The sequence below is a fragment of the Salvelinus sp. IW2-2015 genome, linkage group LG15 (assembly GCF_002910315.2).
Source record: "Salvelinus sp. IW2-2015 linkage group LG15, ASM291031v2, whole genome shotgun sequence".
Lineage (NCBI taxonomy): Eukaryota > Metazoa > Chordata > Actinopteri > Salmoniformes > Salmonidae > Salvelinus > Salvelinus sp. IW2-2015.
This window is the reverse complement of record NC_036855.1, coordinates 14,214,989-14,233,094: the sequence shown is the minus strand read 5'-3', so window position 1 is coordinate 14,233,094 and position 18,106 is coordinate 14,214,989. Positions and strand designations below refer to the sequence as shown.

At 43.6% G+C, this 18,106-nt stretch overlaps 3 protein-coding genes across 3 annotated transcripts in view; all 3 read left to right on the top strand.

Annotated features, from left to right (window-relative positions):
- Positions 1 to 5,444, top strand: part of LOC139028770 (uncharacterized) — a 14,712-nt gene extending 9,268 nt beyond the window's left edge. The window contains exons 2-4 of the mRNA XM_070446876.1: positions 3,730 to 4,069; positions 4,992 to 5,036; positions 5,255 to 5,444. Of these exons, the coding sequence (XP_070302977.1) occupies positions 3,730 to 4,069; positions 4,992 to 5,036; positions 5,255 to 5,444 (575 nt within the window). The remainder of the gene's footprint in view (positions 1 to 3,729; positions 4,070 to 4,991; positions 5,037 to 5,254) is intronic.
- Positions 5,445 to 11,109: 5,665 nt separating this feature from the next.
- Positions 11,110 to 14,857, top strand: LOC139028791 (uncharacterized). The gene is made up of 11 exons (XM_070446954.1): positions 11,110 to 11,166; positions 11,278 to 11,331; positions 11,499 to 11,606; positions 11,709 to 11,762; positions 12,056 to 12,109; positions 13,392 to 13,436; positions 13,580 to 13,625; positions 13,891 to 13,935; positions 14,401 to 14,454; positions 14,577 to 14,630; positions 14,718 to 14,857. Exons 2-11 carry the CDS (start codon positions 11,294 to 11,296, stop codon positions 14,853 to 14,855), a joined length of 636 nt encoding a protein of 211 aa, XP_070303055.1. The 5' UTR covers positions 11,110 to 11,166; positions 11,278 to 11,293; the 3' UTR covers positions 14,856 to 14,857.
- A 194-nt stretch (positions 14,858 to 15,051) lies between these two features.
- Positions 15,052 to 18,030, top strand: LOC111974878 (acetylcholinesterase collagenic tail peptide-like). Its single transcript, XM_024002942.2, has 14 exons — positions 15,052 to 15,138; positions 15,390 to 15,434; positions 15,741 to 15,848; positions 16,038 to 16,090; positions 16,211 to 16,264; positions 16,445 to 16,498; positions 16,611 to 16,718; positions 16,820 to 16,873; positions 17,020 to 17,123; positions 17,248 to 17,301; positions 17,432 to 17,485; positions 17,567 to 17,620; positions 17,741 to 17,794; positions 17,931 to 18,030. The coding sequence occupies exons 1-9, from the start codon at positions 15,052 to 15,054 to the stop codon at positions 17,096 to 17,098; spliced, it is 642 nt and encodes a 213-aa protein (XP_023858710.2). The 3' UTR covers positions 17,099 to 17,123; positions 17,248 to 17,301; positions 17,432 to 17,485; positions 17,567 to 17,620; positions 17,741 to 17,794; positions 17,931 to 18,030.
- Positions 18,031 to 18,106: the final 76 nt, after the last annotated feature.

The following is an 18,106-nucleotide window of genomic DNA, read 5'->3' as shown; positions in this document are numbered from 1 at the left end:
TAATTCACTGTATCACAATTCCAGTGGGTCAGAAGTTTACAGACACTAAGTTGACTGTGCCTTTAAACAGCTTGGAAAATTCCAGAAAATGATGTCATGGCTTTAGAAGCTTCTAATTGGCAATTGACACAATGGGTCTTCCAAATGGACAATGACCCCAAGCATACTTCCAAAGTTGTGGCAAAATGGCTTAAGGACAACAAAGTCAAGGTATTGGAGTGGCCATCACAAAGCCCTGACCTCAATCCCATAGAAAATTTGTGGGCAGAACTGAAAAGGCGTTTGCGAGCAAGGAGGCCTACAAACCTGACTCAGTTACACCAGCTCTGTCAGGAGGAATGGGCCAAAATTCCCCCTAACTTATTGTGGGAAGCTTGTGGAAGGCTACTTGAAATGTTTGACCCAAGTTAAACAATTTAAAGGCAATGCTACCAAATACTACTTGAGTGTATGTTAACTTCTGACCCACTGGGAATGTGACGAAAGAAATTAAATGTATTTAAATGTATTTGGCTAAGGTGTATATAAACTTCCGACTTCAACTGTATACATGGTTTAGGATTAGACATTACACAAAGGATCTCACACCAGGGTTTTGTGTTTGTTTGCACTAAAGGCGAATTATCCTTTATATTCTTCTAATGCTTTGTGTGTCTATCTGGCAAGACATGGTTGGAAATAGATGCATGATTTATTACTTCATAATCAATTTGAGTTCGTACTGTATGTCCTGTATTATGCAGAGATGAATACGACGGAGTCATTATTGATCCACTGCAGAGATCAAAGAGTCTGGAGTACTGTATTCCTTGGCCACATGCTCATCTCCAGTTCGCACTGTTGAGCAGAGTTCCAGCTCAAACCCCCAGACCCACACCCCCGGATCAATTGTTCCCACAAACCACTCCCTCACTGCAGTAGTCTGTTCTGTTCTGCTGCAGCCACTAGCAGTTGGCCAAGTATGGAGCCTCTCTATTACAGATGCTAACAGTGTAATTTCCCTTAGTGTTTCCATACGACATCAAACCTCCTATAGTAGGTTTGCGCATAACGTGTATAGCACAATGCTCTCCCTTGCGCTGTCATTCTGTTACTGCTCTGCCTTTTCCTCTAATCCAGTGGTTCCACTCCGGGGCTCAGCCTGGGGATGAGAGGCAGAGCTATAGGGAGGTTAAGGAGCTTAGTTGGACAAATAGTTTCAGGCCCAGGGAGATCAAGTATCCGCTCATCTGAGAGAGGTCGCTGAGATAGAGAGAGCACATTAATACTATCTTATCACAGATAAAGGCCCATTGTCTGCTCTAGAAGAGGCCCGCGTGAAGTGGACTGAAGCTCTGCCACTCACCTGGACACAGCTATCTCTCTAATGTAATCCCAGCTTCTCTTTGAAGTTGGTCATCAGGCCCAGACTTGTTCACCCATTTTTTAACTTATGTAAGTGATGCTGAGCATTGTCTATAGTCAAAAACGGCTAGTACCGTTTCTATGTAATGCAGCTACACTGAGTATACAAACATTAAGAACACCTGCTCTTTCCATGACCTAGACTGACCAGGTGAATCCAGGCGAAAGCTATGATCCCATATTGATGTCACTTGTTAAATCCACTTCAATCAGTGTAGATGAAGGGGAGGAGAAAGGTTAAGGAATGATTTTTAAGCCTTCAGGCAATTGAGACATGGATTGTTTACAGTTGAAGTCGGAAGCTTACGTACACCTTAGCCAAATACATTTAAACTCAGTTTTTCACAATTCTTGACATTTAATCCTAGTAAAAATTCCCTGTTTTAAGTCAGTTAGGATCACCACTTTATTTTAAGAATGTGAAATGCCGGAATAATAGTAGAGAGAATGATTTATTTCAGCTTTTATTTATTTCATCACATTCCCAGTGGGTTTACATACACTCAATTAGTATTTGGTAGCATTGCCTTTAAATTGTTTAACTTGGGTCAAACCTGTCGGGTAGCCTTCCACAAGCTTCCCACAATAAGTTGGGTGAATTCTGGCCCATTCCTCCTGACAGAGCTGGTGTAACTGAGTCAGGTTTGTAGGCCTCCTTGCTCACACACGCTTTTTCAGTTCTGCCCACAAATTTTCTATAGGATTGAGGTCAGGGCTTTGTGATGGTCACTCCAATACCTTGACTTTTTGTCCTTAAGCCATTTTGCCACAACTTTGGAAGTATGCTTGGGGTCATTGTCCATTTGGAAGACCCATTTGTGACCAAGCTTTAACTTCCTGACTGATGTCTTGAGATGTTGCTTCAATATATCCACCTAATTGTCATTCCTCATGATGCCATCTATTTTGTGAAGTGCAGCAGTCCCTCCTGCAGCAAAGCACCCCCACAACATGATGCTGCCACCCCAGAGCTTCACGGTTGGGATGGTGTTCTTCGGCTTGTAAGCCTCCCCTTTTTCCTCCAAACACAACAATGGTCATTATGGCCAAACAGTTCTATTTTTGTTTCATCAGACCAGAGGACATTTCTCCAAAAAGTACGATCGTTGTCCCCATGTGCAGTTGCAAAACGTAGTCTGGCTTTTTTATGACAGTTTTGGAGAAGTGGCTTCTTCCTTGCTGAGCGGCCTTTCAGGTTATGTCGATGTAAGACTTGTTTTACTGTGGATATAGATACTTTTGTACCCGTTTCCTTCAGCATCATGACAAGGTCCTTTGCTGTTGTTCTGGGATTGATTTGCAATTTTCGCACCAAGGTACGTTCATCTCTAGGAGACAGAACGTGTCTCCTTCCTGAGCGGTATGACGGCTGCATGGTCCCATGGTGTTCATACTTGCGTACTATTGTTTGTACAGATGAAAGTGGTACCTTCAGGCATTTGGAAATTTCTCCCAAGGATGAACCAGACTTGTGGAGGTCTACAATTGTTTTTCTGAGGTCTTGGCTGATTTATTTTTATTTTCCCATGATGTCAAGCAAAGTTTAAGGTAGGCCTTGAAATACATCCATAGGTACACTTCCAATTGACTCAAATGATGTCAATTAGCCTATCAGAAGCTTCTAAAGCCATGACATAATTTTCTGGAATTTCCCAAGCTGTTTAAAGGCACAGTCAACTTAGTTTATGTAAACTTCTGACCCACTGGAATTGTCATACAGTGAATGATGAAAGTGAAATAATGTCTGTAAACAATTGTTGGAAAAATGACTTGTCATGCACAAAGTAGATGTCCTAACCGACTTGCCAAAACTATAGTTTGTTAACAAGAAATTTGTGGAGTGGTTGAAAAATGAGTTTTAATGACTCCAACCTAAGTGTATGTAAACCTCCGACTTCAACTGTATATCAAATATCTTTCATTTGAACCTTCTAGTGGGAGGGACATGTTTTCAGGTAAATTGCATTTTCTTGTAATCTCAGATTCAGGATTTACATTCATTAGATGATTTGTATAGTATAATACTTTTCTATTACAAAAATACATAGGCCACATCAGAACAGTAATGGAACATAACAATAAAAAAAAGGCGGGGGTGCAACTTAATATTAGGAAGGTGTTCCTAATGTTTGGTATACATGTAATTGGGGAAATGTTGATCTATTTAATGCTGTCTCAGTCATTTGTTGTTGTTCATTTGATGGAACTGTTTGATGGAGATGTATCTGTTGTGGGTGAGTGACCATTCTAGATACTGTGTATCAGGGGATCTGGTTATGTGGCTGCAACCATTAACCATAGTTATCTCTCTCTCTCTCTTCGTAGGATCCCTCCCAGAAGGCAACTCTCCTATCTCCCAGAACTCAGCCACCCTACAACAAGGGAATGGGCTTGTGGTAGTTGCTGATGCGAATCTCTCTATCCTTACCTTACACCACACTGGTATAGGTGGCCATGACAGCAAGTACTGGTTTACAGTCACAGCCTTGGATGAGAACATCACCGCAGACACAGATGACTGGCCACAACATGGAATCATCGACCTGGACTCCCCCGACCCCTCGCCCAGTCTCCAGAGGAAACGTCCTGATCGGAAGAGCCCATCCCAGTCTGGCCACCCTGACCCCAGTGGTCTCATGGAGGAGAACCTGTTGCCTCCTGCAGGGTAAGCATTGGAGCAGGGAAGGACTAACAGTGGCTCTCTCACACAGAGGGCCCAGGGGAAGAGACAGGCTGGCTTTGACCATACAGGCTTGCTGACAGTGGCACCCAGTGAGGGTGATGTCATAATTGGATCTGACAACAGGATTTACAGGCTCCTGAGTGGCCCTCCAGGGCCAGTTGGCCCTCCAGGAAATAGCGTAAGAATCTCTCAGGGAAACGCACTGTTTTAAGAGTCAGAAATGCTCATATAGATATCTGTTTTCAAAACTCAGATCCTTTAAATATCATCAGGACTTACACTCCACATAGAATCAAAGTCAATGATTTCACACAAGCAAAGTTATGTTTACTGAACATGTGATTTTATGGAGACAAGAAGCAGAAGAAACTGACATTTGAGTGGGGATCTTCGAATATGGAACAGTCATCCATTTCTTCCTCATGAGAGGAACTGTATGTCTTCAGGGGTTTATTCAGCTATGGTTTTCTTGTAAGACACTGATATCTTTGTCTCTATCGGAAAATTAAAACATCAGTGGTTTATAACTGCCTCTAATTTTAATTAAAAAATGTCCCACTGCAGCTCATGTAATGCCCAAAAAACAACTCCCTTTAATCTTTAAAATGTGTTATTGCTATAAGTACAGGTCATGGAAATACTGTACAAATGCTGTGGTTGTATCTACCCATAGGACATGGACATAGACTGATTCATGCACTCTACAAAATGACAGGAGAGGAAATAAGCATTTCAAAAGATGTGGCATTAATGTGGTACTGCAGACCAAAATTTACACTTTGCCACTCTGTTGCATCATCTTCTAGTTCTACTGCCAAACCGTGATCTTTTCAAGTTGTTCCAGTATTATTATAACTTCCTGTAAATATCTGTCCCTATGTTCACCACATTGTCGTTCCTGCAGGGATGTGCAGGCAGAAAAGGTCATCTTGGGTTTGAAGGAGACAAGGTAAGTGAATAGATCTCTGGTGAAATAATTGTTTGGAATATTGTTGAGTAATGATGAATAAGGATGATGAATGATGAGTAAAACCCAAATGACTTATGGATTGTATGGTATGTATGTGAACGTGTTTTTAATGTCTGCGTTGTGACTCGCAGTTGGTTGAGCATCATCACTCATTGTCATAGACTGCTCTGTTATCTGTGATTCTCTGGGGATCTCAGGGTGTCAGAGGGCAGGAGGACAGGAGAGGTGATACAGGCCTCCCAGGTCCTCCAGGACTCCCCACCCTCTACCTGTGGAGGAACTCCCAGGAGGACAGGAGAGGTGATACAGGCCTCCCAGGTCCTCCAGGACTCCCCACCCTCTGCCTGTGGAGGAACTCCCAGGAGGACAGGACTTCCTTCAGGGTAAGATTCTTTCCAGTGTCCACTGTCCACCCATCTCACAGCATCCTGCCTGGGAGTGTTATGAAACTTAATGTAACCATGCAGTTTTGGCGCATGTGCTGTCAAAGAATAGCTTGATCTCCCAGTTCACCAGGACATGGTGTTGGATGTGCATCACAGCAGAGCAACAGCCTTGGCCCTGACATCGACCCAGCCATGGCAGTGTTCTCACTTAGACTCCCCAGTCAGGCTATTTTGGACTGGAAATGTCAACCTGCCTTAATACCACAGTCCTCAACTCCACCCAGGTTGCTGTAATTGAAGGCTGTTGTAAATATTATCTTATGATGATTAAAGTTGATTGCTGAAATTTTGTAAGTCCGTCGACGTGGCAGATAAGTTACTGAAAGTATATTTTAGGGATCAACAGGAAAATGTATTTGTGACACACAAAAGAAAAGTATCTTATAGTCATACACAAGACTGATATGGATTTCATACACAGGAGCCGCCTGTATCTAATTTTGAAATGGATACGTTGTATTCACACGGTACTTTCTCGAGTTGTGTTCATTTCCCACATCTTAATACTGGAATGTTTCCCCAACCTCATCGTGATAGAAATACATTGCAATGTGATTAGATAGGCAAATGTGAATGAGACTAAAGCATGTCCCAGCTCCGTCAGCAACACTGATGTAGTTAGCTACGGTGATGAGACTTGATGTGTCAGCGGATGGTGCATTGTAATCGCCAGTATGACGCCACAGTTTATCCCCTGTGCTTTGGTTTCCACCTCTCTCTCCAGTGACTACAGGCCCAGAGCTGTGGGAATGTTCCACAGTGTTGCTGGCATCTGGGAGCACACTGGGGCCTGTGAAAGATTTAGAGTTTAATTTGAGCAAACGGTTTATTTGTTTATTTGGATCCCCATTAGCTTTTGCAGAAGCAGCAGCTACTCTTCCTGGGGTCCACAAAAAATCACAAAACTTGACAAGTAACAAGACACTAATACACATATTTAAAATACAACAATATACAAACAATAAAAATAAATACAAATTGTGTGTATGTGTGTGTGCGTGTGTGTGTGTGTGTGTCCTCACAGTCCCCTCTGTTCCATGAGATGTTGTTTTTTCTGGGGGGTTTTAAGGTAATTTTACTGTTTGCTTTGGAGATGAAAGGGAGTTCCATGCAATCATGCCTCTGTATCAGTGGAGGCTACTGAGGGGAAGTTGGCTCATAATAATGGCTGGAACGAAGCCAATAGAATGGTATGTACTTGATACCATTCCACTTATTCTGCTCAGGCCATTACCACAAGCCTGCCCGCCCCAATTAAGGTGTCACCAAACTCCTGTGCTCTGTAAAATACTGTGTGTTGCTGTGAATTTGTTTTGGACTTGGGGACTGTGAAGAGACCCCTGGTGGCATGTCTTATGGGGTATGTATGGGTGTCTGAAGAGACCCCTGGTGTCATGTCTTATGGGGTATGTATGGGTGTCTGAAGAGACCCCTGGTGTCATGTCTTATGGGGTATGTATGGGTGTCTGAGCTGAATGTTATTTAATTATGCAGATAATCCAGAATTGTTATCACAGTAATAGATCTCATAAAAACTAGAAGAGAAGCAACTAGTCTCTTGTCAACTGTCAACCAGAAAAGACTGGCATGTATGTTGTTGATGTTAGTTCTGAATGTGCAGTGAGGGCAAGGCGTGCTGCTCTGTTTTGAGCCAGCTCCCTGAACAACTAGTTGATTTTTGTGTACATTTTTTATAACAGACACACAGAGGTGGCGCTCCTAGTGGCCGCCGACTTTAATGCAGGGAAACTTAAATCCATTTTACCTTATTTCTAGCAGCATGTTACATGTGCAACCAGAGGGGGAAAAACTCTGGAACGACTTTACTCCACACACAGAGACGCGTACAAAGCTCTCCCTCGCCCTCCATTTGGCAAATCTGACCATAGCTCTATCCTCCTGATTCCTGCTGACAAGCTAAAACTCAAGCAGGAAGTACCAGTACTCAATACGAAGTGGTCAGACGACAGATGCTAAGCTGCATGACTGTTTTGCTAGCACAGACTGGAATATGTTCCGAGATTCTTCTGATGGCATTAAGGAGTACACCACATCAGTCACTGGCTTCATCAGTACGTACATCGATGACGTCGTCCCCACAGTGACCGTACGTACATACCCCAACCAGAAGCCATGGATGACAGGCAACATACGCACTGAGCTAAAGGGTAGAGCTGCCACTTTCAAGGAGCGGGACTCAATTGATTGGACATGATTTGGAAAGGCACACACCTGTCTTTATAAGGTACTACAGTTGACAGTGCATGTCAGAGCAAAAACCAAGCCATGAGGTCAAAGGAATTGTCCGTAGAGCTCCGAAACAGGATTGTGTCAAAGCACAGATCTGGGGAAGGGTAGCAAAATATTTCTGCAGCATTGAAGATCCCCAAAAACACAATGCCCTCCATCATTCTTAAATGGATGAAGTTTGGAACCACCAAGTCTCTTCCTAGAGCTGGCCGCTCGGCCAAACAAAGCAATCGGGGGAAAAGGGCCATGGTCAGGGCGGTGACCAAGAACCCAATGGTCACTCTGACAGAGCTCTATAGTTCCTCTGTAGAGATGGGAGAACCTTCCAGAAGGACAACCATCTCTGCAGCACTCCACCAATCAGGCCTTTATGGTAGAGTGGCCAGACGGAAGCCACTCCTCAGTAAAAGGCACATGACAGCCCGCTTGGAGTTTGCCAAAAGGCACCTAAAGACTCTCAGAGAAACAACATTCTCTTGTCTGAAACCAAGTTTTAACTCTTTTGCCTGATTGCCAAGCGTCACGTCTGGAGGAAACCTGGCATCATCCCTACGGTGAAGCATGGTGGTGGAAGCATCATGCTATGGGGATGTTTTTCAGTGGCAGGGACTGGGAGACTAGTCAGGATCGAGGCAACGATGAACGGAGTAAAGTATAGAGAGATCCTTGATGAAAACCTACCCCAGAGCACTCAGGACCTCATACGCGGGCGAAGGTTCACCTTCCAACAGGACAACGACCCTAAAAACACAGCCAAGACAACGCAGGAGTGGTTTCGGGTCTGAATTTCTTTGAGTGGCCCAGCCAGCGTCCGGACTTGAACCCGATCGAACATCTATGAGAGACCCAAAATTAGTTGTGCAGCAATTCTCCCCATCCAACCTGAAGGAGCTTGAGAGGATCTGCAGAGAGGAATGGGAGAAACTCCCTAAATACAGGTGTGCCAAGCTTGTAGCGTTAATCCCAAGAAAATTCAAGGCTGTAATCGCTGCCAAAGGTGCTTCAACAAAGTACCGAGTAAAGGGTCTGAATACTTATGTAAATGTTATATTTCTTTGCAAACATTTCTAAAAACGTATTTTTGCTTTGTCATTATGGGATATTGTGAGTAGATTGATGAGGGAGAAAAAAACAATACATTTTTAGAATAAGGCTGTCATGTAACAAAATGTGGAAAAAGTCAAGGGGTCTGAATACTTTCTGAATGCACTGTATGTTACAAATTTACCGTAACATACAGTAAAATCAAAGGCATATGACTTTAGTGTCAGGAGTTTTTCCTGACCAGATGACCTGGAAAACCATCAGGCCCTAGTAATAAGCCGTCATCATCTAGTCTATAACATTTTGTTTGCTACTGTATTCTATTCCCCTATGATGATAGTGACCAATTCCATGCAAACGCAGGTTAGGGTTTATCGTCATGAATCTTGTTCTGTAATTGTTCATCTCCCCCTACCTCTCCGTGCCTACCCTGCCGACCCCTCGCCCCACAGTTTGGGAACCACTAGTTTATAGTAACATCACTGGCATCTCCTGTCTCTCCTCACTGAACTACAGGGTTTCACTGGTGAGACAGGTCCATGGGGAGACAGAGGAAAGACTGGAGGGAAGGTAACTTTTTAAATATCCAGTATCCAAGTTTGTTATACTCAAAGTGGAAGCAGGCTTACGTTGTGCTGCACATGTACATACAAGTGTTATTGCACTGCCCTCTAGTGGATGGATCCTTTGCTCACCATCAGAGTGTATAGGAGCGTGCTTATACTTTATGTGCTTTAACTTTCAAAGTCATACTTAGAATAATTGTCTAAATCATATTGATTATATTGATTCACTTTTCATGATCATCTGTAGCCTATGTGTAGTACTGTAGTTTTCCCTAAATGTAGACATACAGTCGTGGCCAAATTTTTTGAGAATGACACAAATATAAATTTTCACAAAGTTTGCTGCTTCAGTGTCTAGATATTTTTGTCAGATGTTACTATGGAATACTGAAGTATAATTACAAGCATTTCATAAGTGTCAAAGGCTTTTTTTGACAATTACATGAAGTTGATGCAAAGAGTCAATATTTGCAGTGTTGACCCTTATTTTCAAGACCTCTGCAATCCGCCCTGGCATGCTGTCAATTAACTTCTGGGCCACATCTGGCCCTGACTGTGGCAGCCCATTCTTGCATAATCAATGCTTGGAGTTTGTCAGAATTTGTGGATTTTTGTTTGTCCACCCGCCTCTTGAGGATTGACCACACGTTCTCAATGGGATTAAGTCTGGGAATTTCCTGGCCTGGACCCAAAATATCAATGTTTTGTTCCCCGAGCCACTTAGTTATCACTTTTGCCTTATGGCAAGGTGCTCCATCATGCTGGAAAGGGCATTGTTCATCACCAAACTGTTCCTGGATGGTTGGGAGAAGTTGCTCTCAGAGGATGTGTGGTACCATTCTTTATTCATGGCTCTGTTCTTAGGCAAAATTGGAGTGAGCCCACTCCCTTGCTGAGAAGCAACCCCACACATGAATGGTCTCAGGATGCTTTACTGTTGCATGACACAGACTGATGGTAGCGCTCACCTTGTCTTCTCCAGACAAGCTTTTTCCGGAAGCCCCAAACAATCGGTAAGGGGATATATCAGAGAAAATGACTTTACCCCAGTCCTCAGCAGTCCAATCCCTGTACCTTTTGCAGAATATCAGTCTGTCCCTGATGTTTTCCTGGAGAGAAGTGGCTTCTTTGCTGCCCTTCTTGACACCAGGCCATCCTCCAAAAGTCTTCGCCTCACTGTGTGTGCGAGATGCACTCACACCTGCCTGCTGCCATTCCTGAGCAAGCTCTGTACTGGTGGTGCCCCGATCCCGCAGCTGAATCAACTTTAGGAGACGGTCCTGGCGCTTGCTGGACTTTCTTGGGCACCCTGAAGCCTTCTTCACAACAATTGAACCACTCTCCTTGAAGTTCTTGATGATCCGATAAGTGGTTGATTTAGGTGCAATCTTACTGGCAGCAATATCCTTGCCTGTGAAGCCCTTTTTGTCACCCATTTTACAACTCTGCCAGCTGGTGTTTCACTCACTCCAGGTTTTAGTTCAAGCGCCATAACAACAGAAATGGATAACCTCTATTTTACAGGGGTTTCCCTATTGGAATGAGGTCATGCCTATATTTACTCTAAACATATTATATAGTAAAAGGGTCATCATTTTATCTCAGTAAAAATGATGGGCCTGCCATCAGATGTAGCTAGAGACACCGGGATACATTGTTATGAATCTAAAGCACCTGTGTGACCTTATGAGGGAAACAAATCCACATTTCACTCTCTCTCTCTACCACCTCTCCTCTCTCTATCTGTCTGTCTTTTAGGGGACTGCTGGAATTCCAGGTCTGAAGGGGGCTCCAGGTGGCACAGTAAGATGTATAGATTTATTATCTTGTTTATTAAACAGAAGTGGCATCATTAGAGAGGAGTGATGTTCTATTTTATGATTCCTATCTGATCAGATCTGACTTTTCCTGTAGGGCTTCAGAGGACTAGATGAAGACAACGGAGATGCTGGAACCAAAGGAGACAGGGTAAGGACTTGATTATGAGTTTGGAAAGCCTTCGCCTGGAAGCAGTAGTAAATTAATCAGGACGGTCACAAAGGTCATGTTCATGAAGCTCTTGTAACGTGTTTTTCTGAAAACATGAATTTGCATATCATATGGTGTTTTGATACCATTAGTGTTTCTTTCCTCAGAGTTCTGTTGGTGCGTCAGGGATCCAAGGCCATCAGGGTGAGAGGGGTCAGATTGGCCTCTCAGGGCTTCCTGGTCTCAGAGGTCAAGCTGGTCCCCAAGGCATCCAGGTAAACATCAGGATCACACCTGCAATTCACAGCCTTTATTAACATAATAACACTCTGCCTATCCTCCTACTGTACCTCATTTGCTGTTACATACTGATGCAGGGTGAAGACGGAGAGGTCGGCCTCCAGGGAGTGGTTGGAAAGGAAGGGTCAAAGGTCAGGAGAGTTTATTGCAGTCTAGTGGAGTGATTAGACTTAGAATGTCTTTTCCTGAGGTAACTTCCTTTCCCGAGGGAACCACTGGAACTGTTGTTCTAGTGCTGTTAGAGCTCCCCTCTGTCCAATATTGTATGATGAGCTTCCCAAAGATTGGATTTAGTCTCATAGAGTTTGAATACAGTACAATACTGACTGAGATTTTGATGCCATGTTCATATACATTGGCATCACGTCATATCTTACAGACTGAAAGTCTTGATTTTGAATGTCTCTCTTTGTTTGCTCCTAAGGGCCACAGGGGAGCTCCAGGCCGCAATGGGAAGTCGGGACCTAAAGGACCCAGGGTAACTGTCTCCTGTGTCATCTAATACAGGGGTTTTCAAACTTTTCTTGCCCAAGCCAAACCGGCGACCCAGGGACCCCCATCATATGTTAGAAAAAAAATTAAATCAAGTATTCTCTTATAATCAGGTGAATGATAATAGTAAGTAGTAATCAACATTTTAAAATGAATAGTTTTGACAGTTTCATTATTTTGACCTCCCCACAGTCCATTGACATAGTCTATTAGCTAGAAAGATATCTTGGTGGTGAGAGAAGATTTTGCCGTTTTGAAGCTAATTTCCAGCAATTCTACACAGTTTGGTATGGAGCTGAGAAACCAATGGCCATGTGCCTTGAATGCCTGGTTTTAGGAATAAAAACAAAACTAATAAAATATGTAGTTCACTATCTTTTCTGCATGCTATCTAGCCCTTTACACTCCTACCCGTATATGAGTTGAAAATGGCAGATTTGGGCACTGAGAAGCATCTAAATTAGAACGCAGTAGCTGTACAGAATTATGCTATAAATTATGTCAGACGTCACTCTCTATGCATCACATTGCTGTATGGGTTTTGACTGACAGCTGTTCTGAACTTGAGCACCACACGCAACAAGTAGTTGCCTCCATCCCTCCATTCTAACAGGGCAACTTTTGCACGTTTTTGTTGTTGTCTGAGTGAGGGAAATGCTGTAAATTAAAACGACTAGATATATTTTGAAAGATGAGACGTTGAGGATTATAATAAATACCACTTTGATGTCATACAAGCAAGACAAACCCTTGTGAGTCCAAATGTGCACTTCACATTTCCATATCATAAAACTCATGTCATATACAGTGTGAACGTTTATGATCACTATGTTTGATGTATAGTTACAAGATGACATGGCGTCATACCCTGAGTTGTTCAGAACCGAATGTGTTTCTGTGTTTCTCTATTGTGTAGAAAATGAGCTGTGGACCACGCATCTGAATGCACTCATGACTCCATTCTATGATCACCAAAATTACTATCTGTTTCTCTGAACTGCCCTGTGAAAGACTTACACTGTAAGATCATATTTTATAACTTAGCTAGTGATGTCGGCAATAGAATAAACTTAGAAATGAGGCCCACCTGACAAAGAATATGATTTATAATGGTCCGTTTTTGGACTGCGTAAACAACAACAGTAATTGTGTGATGGCAGCGCTGTGTTCCAAACAAAACAACTTTGTAGATAAAGGACTATGCACTCTTCTGAAGGAGGTTGTTGGGGGATTAATCACATTTTCCCTCTGATGTCTTTTCTTTCCAGGGCCGTGGTGGACAGCCTGGTCTTTTTGGTATACCTAGAATCCCGGTAAGAGAAGAGTACTCATTCTCATATGAATATTACCTGACAGACAATAGCTGTACTGTAGCTATAGTAACAAACAGCTCTCCTTGCTGTGTGTTGTACGGTATGTATGCCAGACGTGTCTATGTCTGTGTGTTATGTTGCAGGGTTTTAGAGGCCACATTGAGACTGGGGGAGCAGAAGGAAAGCCTGGTACACAGGTTCCCATTTTATAACTTTTTATATTTTAATGTCACTTATTATGATTTTCAACTGACTCCTTAATTGTCTAGTGGACATTTCCAATATAGTTCATTGAATAGGTACTAGCTCAGCTAGTTCAACCAACCATTATTGATAAATAGCCTAAAACCTAAAATAAATGTGTGTAAAAGTTTCTGGATTTTTTATATGTTCTGTGTATACAAATGAATGTATGACATGATAAAAGAGAATATGTGTAATGTGTGATTGACAGGGTACTCCTGGCTCTGCTGGCATTCCTGCATCTAAAGGAGACAGAGTGAGTCATATCCGGGTAACCAATCGGCTCTAAACAAGAAGAGGTCAACAGTAAAAAGGATAAAAACACAAAAGGCTCAATCATCACTGAACTCTCATAAACCTGAGCAATAAAGGGAGGAAGTGTGAGTTGTTGGTTGGTTAGAAAAGATATCAGATGATCCTAGACACAGATGTAATCACCCGCCTGTGGGCCTGTGGTGGCTAGTGCTGATACAGCTCTCTTCTTTATAGGAGCACGTAAATGTCAGACAAGGGGGTTCATAGGCTGAGTCAGTCAGTGTCCTTGTAAGACACATTCAGCATTGCACAACCAAGGATGAGCTGGGGTCATCAACACTGCTTTGTAAAGTATTGATATGTGATGCTAATAGGGCACATTGCATTGTGTTGATATGTTGCTACAGGGATGTATATTCAACAGTCAATGTGTCTTTAACCTCCCTTGTCTCTGTCATAAATCCAGGGATTCTCAGGCCTGGGGGGAGAGCCAGGACAAGCAGGTCCCCCAGGCACTCCTGTATGTCCAACAAAAAATATCACTTGCCTACAGTATCATTGTTCAATCTGCACATTCTGTCACCACCCTCAACTTCTACTCATTCTTACCTTCTGTTTGTATCTATTTCGTGACTTTAACAGGGTCCTGCAGGAAAGCCTGGACAAGACGGCAGTCCTGGGCCACCTGGTGATAAGGTGAGTACTGTAGGCCAAAAGCCTCTGCCTCAAAAATAAATATTACCTACATTTCTCAACGTAAATGAGTCTCTCTCTGTTCTCTAGAGCTTCACAGGGAAAGTTGGCATGGAGGGTCCCCAAGGGCCAGTGGGCATGTATGTAAGTGTTACTTGTCCACCCCCAAAAGGTGTTCTAGTGGGATTACCAGCCTATGTTTCATTTATCTATAATTTACAATCTTAGTGTAGTGGTACCTACTGCTGCCAACAACCAACTTTGGGTGGACCGATTGAGGGCTACTCAGGAGCAGTGGGTTTAACTGGGAGACCTGGTCATTTTGGAGAGAGGGTAAGAACCCCTACAGAATGTTAGCATTGGTTCTGAGGAGTTCTACAGAATGTTAGCATTGGTATGTTAGTAACAATGGCTGTTCGTTTGCATGATTGCCACCTTTCTGTCTGTCTACCCCAAGGGAGAACCTGGTGTGAGAGGTCCCGTCGGTATCCCTGGGAAGAGTGGACCACCGGTAAGTACACTATACTGACATTCACATTGTGGAGAGAATAGTCTAAACTGATACTGGTGTAAATTGATACATAGGGGATGATGTTGAGCTGTCTCACAGGGATTGAAGGCACCTCATGGTGAGGAAACGTTAGTCCTTCAAAGCTCTTCACTCATTTGATGTTTCAGACATACTGGCTGAGTTGTGCTTCTGTGTACACAACCTGCCTTAATTGGGAGTCAATTGTGATTTCTCTAGCTTGTCATCCTTAGGGCCGTCAAGGAGAGACTGGACCCAATGGCATACAGGGATCACCCGTGAGTAGCACTTTTAAATAATGTCATTGTCCTCGGTAGGTACCCTGGCGGTTAGAGCGTTGGGCCAGTAACTGAGAAGTCACTGGTTCGAATACCTGAGGTGAAAAATCTTTCGATTTGCCCTTGAGTAAGGCACTTAACCCTAATTTGCTACAGGGGCGCCATACTACTATGGCTGACCCTGTAAAACAACACATTTCACTGCACAGATCGGGTGTACGTGCTCTTGGATGGCACCTTGAGAACTGACGATTTGGTAATTTTAAGTGTTTACTACAGAGGTTGATTGGGTGTAACTGGTTTTAGGGTCCTCCAGGCCTCCCAAGGCTGGAGGGCAGGACAGGGAAGCCAGGCCCTTCAGGAAGCCAGAGGCTTGTGGGGGCACAGGGGTCAGCTGGGCCCATCGGGTTTCCAGTGAGTGGGTACTTTTCAACATTCTCCTTGTTTCATCCCAATGAAAAATGTATAATTGACAGGCCTTTCTGTATACTATTCTTGCACCAAAGTTGAAACATTTTCTTTAATGAACATCAGAGATAAAACTGTATTATCAATGTACAGTCCCTTTTGAGTCTGGTAATGTATTTTATTTACTGTATCCAGGGCACTCCTGGGATGGATGGTGTGATGGGGCAGGTTGGAGAAAAAGGAGAACAGTGAGTGCAATACCAGCCCTAGCTCGTGTCTTTTTTTTTTTTCAATGATAGATTGGAAGGAATAGAGCATGAATCATGACAGTCACTATTGCATTGAGTGATACACTGTTGTCTGTTTAGGGAGCAGCAGGGCCTGTTGGGGACAGTGGGCCATCTGGACTGGACGGACAGCAGGTGGGCAGCAGTGGATCTGGGTGTCTGTTCTTAGATGACCCATCCACCTTCAATATGACTGGTGTTGTATGATATGCCACACTTTCCATGGTGGTAAGTGTGGCATATCTTGCCACAGCAATTGTACTATTATGGCTGACATTGATGACCATGTTTAATAATCTCCTGCCCCCCCCACAGGGTCCCCCAGGAACAGTTGGTGAGGAGGGGCTGTCTGGGAAAAAGGGGGAACAGGTCAATAACTGGGTTTCATCCCTTTTACACTAGTTCAATTAAAATGTGTTAATAAGATCCCTTCCTACTCTATCCCCACCTCTCTGACTCCATCTCTGTTGCTGTGAGGCAGGGTGCTCCAGGTCCCTTTGGAAAGCCAGGGCCCAAGGGACTCCAGGGAGAGCCAGGGCCACAGGGCTCCCAGGGGCTGCAGGGGGAGCCTGGGCCAAGGGGCAAAGAGGTCAGCTGTATTACCCTCTCTACCAAGCTCATCTACACGCACAGGCTGCCATGATCAGGTTGGAATGTGGTTTCATGGTGTTCTGTGATTGTCTGTTGCAGGGAGAGATGGGAGGTTTCGGCAACAGAGGAGATCCTGGTCCTAAAGGACTTAAGGTAATGGAATGAACAGAATATACATACAGTATATGCTTAATGTGTGGTCCTATATGTACTGCCTGGTAAGATTTTCTGAAGCCTTCCAAAACATCGCTCTTCAAATCCCATTGAATACCCTCTAAGTTGTTGTTTTTCCTCTCCAGGGGGCAAATGGACCTTGTGGATTCCCTGGGTTGGAGGGGCCCTCGGGAGCTCTTGGGGACAATGGGAAAAGAGGAGTGAAAGGAGGGAAGGGCCACGGAGGACTGTGAGTGACTAATAAAGTATATTCTATCCTAATAATTGCTGATTTACTGATATACACTAGATGAAATAGTAGATGATCTACGTGATATGTGGCTCTACAGCAGTGTTCGGTTTCTGTTCGTCAGGGCAAGGTGGGGTTGATGGGGGAAGCTGGACCGTCAGGCTTGTCTGGATTGGAAGTAGGTTTGAAGTAGACTGGGACTGCATTAAAGACAAAACCCACATTGGTTTGGAAAACTGTTATTGCTCAGTACTCGCAATGTCTGTAATGGCTTTGTAGAATACTCTGTCAACCTGTTATTGTTACAGGGTGTTCCAGGTCCTTTTGGATTGGCTGGGGCTGATGGACCACAAGGGCAGAAGGTATGATGTAACCCCGTCGTTATCATGGTGATGATATCATGCTGGAGCTGGACAGTAACATGAAGTTTCCAATTTGTCTAGAGGGACAAAGGCCCTTATGGTGTGGTTGGGGATTCTGGAAACGCAGGCCTTAAGGTACGTATTGCCAGTACAGGTTTAAAATGTTAAAATTATGCTGTATTCATGTCTGAATTACAGAAAGCTATTTAACACACATACTGTAGATTTTATTGAGTTATTGTCTTCTAATGACAGGGCGTGTCAGGAAGAAGAGGATTGAAGGGTGACATGGGAAAATCTGGACCAAAGGTAGTATATCCAAAATCCTATTGCAATTCATCTTGATAACATTACAAATCTAAACCTCATGCACAGCATCCTTAATTGCACATATACATGTATGTACCATTTCTGTGATAATGTACATTATGTCTGTGTATTCCAGGGCATGGGGAGGCATGGGGAGACAGGGGAAGATTGGTCCAAAGGGTTTCTCTGAACATGAGGGGCCCGAAGGTGAGCCAGGAGAGAAAGGAGAACCAGGAGAGCAGTTGAGTTAGTCATTACAATGTATTTGTCTCTTCAGGAGAACAGCTGTTACATGATGCTCAGTAGTAAGTC

What these genes read in the sequence shown, in the direction of transcription:
- LOC139028791 (XM_070446954.1), top strand. Translation starts at nt 11,294, where the DNA reads ATGAAGACAACGGAGATGCTGGAACCAAAGGAGACAGG. An exon ending in CGGGACCTAAAGGACCCAGG is followed by an intron (nt 12,110 to 13,391) that starts GTAACTGTCTCC and finishes TTTTCTTTCCAG; the next exon opens with GGCCGTGGTGGACAGCCTGG. An exon ending in CAGGTCCCCCAGGCACTCCT is followed by an intron (nt 14,455 to 14,576) that starts GTATGTCCAACA and finishes TGACTTTAACAG; the next exon opens with GGTCCTGCAGGAAAGCCTGG.
- LOC111974878 (XM_024002942.2), top strand. Translation starts at nt 15,052, where the DNA reads ATGATTGCCACCTTTCTGTCTGTCTACCCCAAGGGAGAACCTGGTGTG. An exon ending in CTGGGAAAAAGGGGGAACAG is followed by an intron (nt 16,499 to 16,610) that starts GTCAATAACTGG and finishes GCTGTGAGGCAG; the next exon opens with GGTGCTCCAGGTCCCTTTGG. An exon ending in CTGGTCCTAAAGGACTTAAG is followed by an intron (nt 16,874 to 17,019) that starts GTAATGGAATGA and finishes TTTCCTCTCCAG; the next exon opens with GGGGCAAATGGACCTTGTGG.